At 43.1% G+C, this 7,983-nt stretch overlaps 1 protein-coding gene across 1 annotated transcript; it reads right to left on the bottom strand.

Annotated features, from left to right (window-relative positions):
* Window positions 1–740: 740 nt before the first annotated feature.
* Window positions 741–1,316, bottom strand: LOC142640266 (uncharacterized). The gene has a single exon (XM_075814337.1). The coding sequence runs from the start codon at window positions 1,314–1,316 to the stop codon at window positions 741–743; it is 576 nt and encodes a 191-aa protein (XP_075670452.1).
* Between the last annotated feature and the right edge of the window lie 6,667 nt (window positions 1,317–7,983).

Genomic DNA, 7,983 nt, shown 5'->3' with positions numbered 1-7,983 from the left:
CCCTTCTTGCTTGCTTTTTATCACCATGTCGTCAATGTACACTTCAATTGTCCATCCAATCTTATCCCTAAACATCCTCGTCATCATTCGTTGATAAGTGGCTCCGGCGTTCTTCAATCCAAATGGCACCACGGTATAGTGGTAGTTAGCATCGGGCGTTAAGAATGCCGTTTTCTCCTGATCCTTGGAGGCTAGGGCAATCTGGTGATAGCCCTGGAAAGCATTGAGGAAACTCATTCTTCGGTGCCCGCACGTAGCGTCCACCAATTGATCGATTTTTGGCACTGGAAACGGATCCTTCGGACATGCTTGGTTCAGATCGGTAAAATCAACACAAACTCTCCACTTACAGCTCTTCTTTTTCACGACCACCGTGTTTGCGAGCCATTCTGGAAAGAACGTTTCCCTTATGGCCCCCGCCTCTCTCAGCTTCCCAACTTCCTGTCTGACGGCTTCCACATGCTTATTAGCAGACCTTCTCGGTCTTTGTTTCTTGGAAGGGAATAGAGGATCCACATTCAGCTTGTGAACTATGAACTCGGGGTCGACACCGGGCACCTCATATGGATTTTCCATGCAAACATATCCACGTTTTGTATGAGGAACAGCAGTAGCTGCACCCTTTCCCCATCATCCAAGCCTGCCCCTATCTGAAAACTCCTTTCACCTCCCGGTAAGATCTTTACGCTTACCAAATCCTCGGCAGCGTTGGTCCCCTCCACTTGGGGATGCTGTAATTGCTATAGGGGCGCCTTCTCGGCTGATTCCCTCTGCTCCGTTTGTTTGTTTGCCGCGGCTACCAAACACTGTCTGGCCGCTTGCTGATCACCCCTTATTACTGTAATCCCTTCGTCAGTTTGGAACTTGACTTTCACGTGCAAGGTAGACGGTACAACTCCCATGTCATGTATCCATGGCCTTCCGAATATTGCCGTGTACGGCGAGAAAGAGGTGACCACTATGAATGTCACCAATACCTCCTTGCCTCCCATGATAACTGGGAGTGAAATCTGCCCTTCTAGAGTCACCATATTCCCATCGAATCCCATTAAAGGTGTATCATACTTGGACAAGTCCCCCTTTTTCAGGCCGAGCCCCCTGTATAGGTCTGGGTACATTACATCTGCGCCACTCCCTTGATCTATCATTATTCTCATCACTATAAAACCCCTTATTCGGGTCGTGACTATTAAAGCATCGTGGTGGGGCTGAGTAGTACCTTCCAGGTCGTCGTCGTCGAACGCTATGGGTTGGCTACTGTACCTCGGCTTCTTCCCTGGGGATTGTTCGCTCGTGCTTCCCTTCACTGATACCATGGTCAACACCCCTTTTGTTGTGGGTGCTCTAATCGCCCTCGGTGCTATGTGGATGACCTCTATCACTCCTAAAGGGGGTGGGAGAGGGTTTCGGTGCAGTCGATCTGCCTACCCGGTCTCCTTATTCCCCGTCTCCACTAGAAACTCCTTCAAATGCCCCGCCTTCACCAACTGTTCCAGGTGATCTTTCAACACCCTATACTGCTCGGTGGCGTGCCTTTTATCTTTATGATAGGTGCAGTACAAATTTTGGTTTCTCCTCGACGGGTCGCCCGCCATCTTGTTCGGCCGCTTAAAATACGACTCATTTTTTATCCTATCAATGATGCGGTGCACGGGCTCCTTGAATGTCGCATTGACTCCCCCAGTCCCCGGGCCGGGCTCTTGAATTCTCAAGTCCTTCCTATGTCTGGGGTTGAAGCCATTGTTCCGAGGATAACTGAATATCGGTTCCTTCTTCTTGGTCTGTAGCTGATCATCCTCTAAGCGCTTGTACTCCTCGATACGCCTCATCAACTACCTCATATCCTCGGGAGGTTTTAGGGTCAACGATTCTCTTAGCCCAGATTCTTCAGGTAAGCCTATCCGAAAGGTGCTCGCCGCGATCTTTTCATTACCCCCGCCGATCTCGTTATACAACTCTCAGTACTGACTGGCATAGTTGCGAAGGGTCTCTCCAGCCCCCCATCTTCATTGATAGCAACGCGTCCATGGGCTGCGACACCCGGCTGCAAGTCATGAACCGCACTCCAAACCCCTGGATCAATTCCGAAAAACTGCGGATCGAACCCTTCTTCAACCCGTTAAACCACCTCAAAGCAGTGGGGCCGAGGCTTGGGGGGAAAACCTTACACATCATTGCATCGTTATGGGAGTGTAGGGAAATCATCTGAATATAATGACTTACATGCTCCACTAGGTCTGTCTTTCCAGTGTAGAAATTTAACGGTGGGCATGTGAACCGGCTCGGCATAGGCGCGCTCTCGATGTCTCTAGAAAACGGAGACCAGGCAGCTTGACGCAATGCTCGGCTCATGGTATCTATGGCCGCATTACGCGGTCACCTCGCGTCGGGGGAAGTCGATTCACGGTCTGCATACTCTCGTGAGCGGTCGCGGCGTCTGCGAGACCCGGATTGTTGAGATCCTGCCTCACAGCGACTCCCCACACTTACTGAACTTTCCATTCGTTCTCCCGGGTCCCGCCTCCTGCGTCGACCCCGTGCTTGCAACTCCAGATCCCTGACCGCCCTGCGCAGGCGTTTGAGCTCTCGATCCCTCTGCTCAAGTTTCGGGTCTCGTTTGTTAGGGCGACTGTGGCCCGAGGCGTCGGACATTGTCTGGAGGGTTTGGTACGATCCTTCTCCGGGCCCAGATTCTTTTACCTCCTCACGCCTTCTGTCCTCCAGCCTCTTTTGCCTCCTTTCTCGCCATGTAGACCCCCGCGACGACCCTCCAGTGCCGCTCTCTGCATGGCTTGTCTGTCCACTTCCAGACATCCTTACGAGCGTGCCAAGATAGCACCATAGCCACGTAGGAGATTCACACAGACGGCGCCAATTGTGCGTTCCAAAATAAGGCTACTGGGCCTAAGGGGAGTTTGGGCTCACAATCTATTTGTATGGTGGGCTTTTGGATTTCCTACCACAGGTGGAGCTATGCTCGGCTGCCCCGTTTCCTGAGTCTCCTCTCTTTTCTCACTAACACTCCCCTTTCTTCCTTGGGGATGATTAGTATTACTTTCTCTAGTCTTTCCACTCTGGAATTGCTAACCCCTCCAACTGAGTTCCCCTTGCCTATTTATAGTGAAGGTTAGTGGAGTGATCATCATCATTCCCCTGGTGGGTGGAATGAGAGGTCCAATACCTTCTCCCCTAGGTGGAGGTTTAATGGTGAGTGGGGAAGGTAGCAGTGGCATTGGAACTGACTCCACCGCTGGATTTGATGCTCGGCAGGGGCGTTCCCTAAGCAATGGAAGGGAGGTCCAATACCGTTTCGCCTAAGTGGATGTTTGGTGACGGGAGGGAGAAAATGATAGTGGCGTTGGGACCAGCCTCGCCTGTAAGTTCTGTGTTCGGCAGGGGCACGCCACAGACTGCTTCGAGCATTCCGAGCTCAAACCTCTCGGACGGCACGTGTGTTACCATGTGTGATCAGTGCGGGGCTCTTATACAAGTTAGTCTTCATGGGCCTTAAGGCGATTGGGCTTGATGGGGGGTGAGGCCCGTACATACATAATATAATAACTCAAAATCCAATAAATTGTACTTTCTTATTTCAATTTTAGAATTAGAAGATTTACATTAAAATAGACATAAATAGTGGGTTCTAAGGATTTTCTTCCAAATTTAAAAAGAAAATGTGAAAGTTTAATTGTACCATTAATTAACGGAATTGTGGTCCGTGTTGCTTCAAATGAGTTATCTCAAAATAACTTGCTCAATGATGTGGACTTTTTCACGAGAACCTCATGTAGTCATGTGCAAATTTTGTAAAAAAAATTTGTAACTTTATTTTTCCTTTAAGAAGGGTTGGATTTTAGCTCAGCACAGCTAGTTGAACTTGAAAGCTGAAGCACATAGAGTGAGGGTGGGTCAGGGACTTGTGGGTCTGGGTTTGGCAGAGGTATATACAAAAGTAAGATGCCACTTCGGGTTCGGGAGAATTTACCAAACAAGAGAGATGCAAATATATATATGCACAAATATGAAGTTAAAGGAGAGGACAAGATCCTGGTGATGTGGGGACATAGGTTTGAGTTTTGTATTTGGATCCAAAACATCCTTTCTCTTCACTGTCCACCCTTTTTAACCAAGAAATTATTCACCTCTAAATGGTGTGTCCCCTCTCTTTTCTTCTTTCCCTTTCTCGAATCACTTTTTGATTCTTTTATGCTCTGTCTTTGTGAAATCGGTCCTTGTCTTCACATGTTCTTTAATCTTTACTTGGAAATGGGCCCTTAGAGTTAGGAAATGCCCTTCTTTCTTAAGCCAGCACCATGAAATATCCTCACTACTAGCATTATTCATTCTAACTAAGCACATACCAAAACTTAATTCATGTGTCACGATTTCGAGTTTACAAACCAGTCTTTCTATGAATAAAATTACTTACTAACCACATTTAAAATAAAAAAAATTTATTTCACTCACTAACCACATTTCAAATCCTACAAAAATAAGGGAACTTGTACAACCTTTACCTTTGTTGGGAAAAGTGTACATTAAGTTAGGAAAATACTAAAAGTATTATAAGTTGTATTACAAAATGTTTACAAATTGATAGGACATTAGTTGTGATTGGTTCTATTTCAATTAGATAATAAATTAGTGTTTAAATTACTTGTGATCAGTGACATATCATTTTATAAGACCTATGTAGTAAAATTATAGTATCATTATCCCACCTAGCTAAATTACGTAGATATCACTTTTTCAAATTTCGCATTTGTAATTTTGTATACAATTCGGCCAGCCTATTGAGTATGGTGGCAAGCCAAGAATAAAAAATGACACTCATTCAAAGTTTTTTGGGATTTTTTTTTCCCGACAAACCTTGAATTTTAATCTTGCCACTTTTGATTAAGATCTTATAGAATTTTTAAGAAAATTTTACTGTAAAGTTCACGAAATCATATCCATTGCATTGGATTTGTATTGGGTTTGGGCCTTTGGGGGTATGAGCTCATGGGTTTTGATCAGTAAAGACGCCAATGGTTTTTGAATTGATGGGTTTGAGGTTTGGCCCGTTTGGGCTTCTATTCCAGTGTGTTTGATCCGCTTTCCATCAAGGCCTTGAAGCAACTCCAGATTCAGTCTATTCTTTTTATTTTATTATTAATATATAGTTAACGTTTAGGGAACAGTGTTACACCAATTTTGACACCAGAGTTTAATTTGTTACATTTCAGAAGTTTGGGGTTTATTTTGATATTTTCAAATTATAGGGTTTAATTTAGACTACAAACTTAATAGGGTTTGAAATGAATTCCCCTAGAATTTATAATGTCATATATTGTATAAGTTTACTTGAACCTAATCCAGTTAAAAGACCAACTTAACCCAACCCGAGATAGCGAGCTAGCCAGAGCCCAAAACATTAAAAACAAGCTAGGCTTTGGCTGATTTGTTTGGTTTAAGGTTGGGTTAGGGCCTGAGGTTGAAAAGCTTAGGTTGAGTCTGGTTTCGGCCCCCAACCCACGTTGTGTTGAAGCCTTATAACATTCCTTAATTCATTCTTCTATGAAGTCCATAATTGAGAAGCTGCAACTAAGTTGTCTTGCACTATGTCAAACCAAGCTTGTAAACTATGGAAATAGAATATGTAATAATTTTTCTTCGCTCTTATAATCACAGCTTTCTTAAGACAGTAGAATATGAATATAAAAAACAGAAGGGAAATGGAGAAAGAAATGAGAGAGGAAAGAGCTTTCACAGCTTAAACAAGCTATAAGTTTTAGGCTAATAAGAGCAAAGATGTTTGATATACATGTCTTTGTTCTGTTGCTTACATATATAACCATCATAATAATCTCAAGAGAAATTATTTTTGACTAGTTAAAGCTGGCTACCCGAATTCCACAGTGCCTTTCATACAGTTCACTTCTTTCATATTATTTTCAGAAGATTTGCCTTTCAAAACCAAGTCTCATATATGTTGAAGTCTTACTTTATGTATTCATTTTACTTTATGTATTCATTATTAGACGCTCTTTATCATAAAGCATAGACTACCAGCACCAAACTCTTGTTGATTATTTTTTGGCCCCCTCTTTTCATTGCCTAATTTTTCTGGTACAGAACATCAGAAACCAGAGTAGACAATTATCTCGGAGTTATCGCATTTATTGAGATGTTTAATATAGCCGTGGACTCGTGTGGTTGTGATAATCTTATCTGCTTCAGCAGCGTGTGGGTGTTTTTTTCCTTCAACTAAAAGAGATTTTTTTGGGCAGGCAGATACAAGGAAGTAATTTTAGCAGGAAAAAAAATGGTACTAGTGGTAAGTGCACAGGAGGCAACTGAAGAGATATTTTGATGTTTGGATATGCAAATTAGGTCAATTGAAGAGATATTTTGATGTTTGGATATTTAGATGTTTGGTCAAGTGGTCATAATCAGGTCATGATTTTGCTTGGTGAGACATTCTACGTCGGCCGCAAGAGTCGGAACTTGTCTCTCGAGGGAGGTGGTACGTGGTTCATCCCCTTGGTTGTTGGTGGTGGTTGCTATTGAATGAGTAAGTACTATGCAACTTTTTGGTCCAGGAAGCAGTAGTATGGCGTATTTCCTTTGTTTCCCATAGACGGTGCCAACTGATGATGCCGAAAATCGTCAGTAAGCTACACGGTCTTCACGTGCTCCAAACAAGACTTGCACAACACACAAAGGGAAAAAGAACCTTCGAAGAGTACCGATGTAGTACCGGTCAAATACCTTCCGACGGTCAAGTTAGAGAATATCTCACAACTCTAGAGTGCTAGAACTGGAGTAAATTGTGCGTACCTTGATTTGTGAGGACTTTGAGGTTTTTATAGTAGTGTAGAGTTGACATCTATTCCTTGGCGGAGAAGATCTTTCCTTGTAGAGACGATTCTTGTTAGCGAGCGCATCTTTATGAGACTCTTTCGTTGTAGAGATCTTCTCAATTAGGGTTATTCGTAGGGCACAAGATGTTTCCATTTATACCATTTTGTGGAGTCCAAGCAAAGCCATGTTGGGCCTGTCAGGAGCTTCTTTGTCCCCGTCAGCTTAGGTGGCGTTTAAATCCGGATGAAACTATGTTTGCGGTTTTTGTGTTTTTTTTTTCAGCGCCTTATGAACAGTAACCCGCACTGTTCGTGCACGCGGATTACACTGTGTAGGAGACATTGTGTATTGTTCACGGGACTCACAACCACTTTATTAAAAAAAAAAAAATTAAAAATGGGTCTCACGGAATTATTTACACATTTAAAAATTATTTTGTTATAGTGTTTTTAGTTTTCAGTTTTTAGCAAAATAAGCTGTATCCAAATGGACCCTTAATCCCGTCAGCTTTTCATCTCATCTGGACACTCAAGCTGTCAGGTCCAAGAAGCCACCTACGAAGAAGAAGAGTCGACGGGTCAACATCAAAGTCGTCGGCTTTGGGTGTGTACACGCCATTTTTATTAAATGTATGGCATGACTGACGACTCTATTGAAGACGACGGGCATATTCTTTTCTTTCCAGAACTTACCCTTACCAGTTGGTATCGTTGTTTTTAACTTAGTTGAGCTCATCTCTCTGAAATTAGACGCTCTTTATCATAAAGCATAGACTACCAGCCCCAAACACTTGTTGATTATTTTTTGGCCCCCTCTTTTCATTGCCTAATTTTTCTGGTACAGAACATCAGAAACCAGAGTAGACAATTATCTTGGAGTTATCACATTTATTGAGGTGTTTAATATAGCTGTGGACTCGTGTGGTTGTGATAATCTTATCTGCTTCAGCAGCGTGTGGGTTTTTTTCCCTTCAACTAAAAGAGATTTTTTTTGGGCAGGCAGATACAAGGAAGTAATTTTAGCAGGAAAAAAAAATGGTACTAGTGGTAAATGTACAAGAGGCAATTGAAGAGATATTTTGATATGCAAATTATGTACATAGTATACACAAACATACAGACAGATACATCTATGCAATTT

The sequence above is a fragment of the Castanea sativa genome, chromosome 6 (assembly GCF_040712315.1).
Source record: "Castanea sativa cultivar Marrone di Chiusa Pesio chromosome 6, ASM4071231v1".
Taxonomy (NCBI): domain Eukaryota; kingdom Viridiplantae; phylum Streptophyta; class Magnoliopsida; order Fagales; family Fagaceae; genus Castanea; species Castanea sativa.
Note: the sequence above shows the minus strand (reverse complement) of the source record. Positions and strands in the feature narration are given on the sequence as shown.

Bases quoted from the DNA above. Each gene is read 5' to 3' on its own strand.
- LOC142640266 (XM_075814337.1), bottom strand. From the start codon at position 1,316: ATGGTATCAGTGAAGGGAAGCACGAGCGAACAATCCCCAGGGAAGAAG.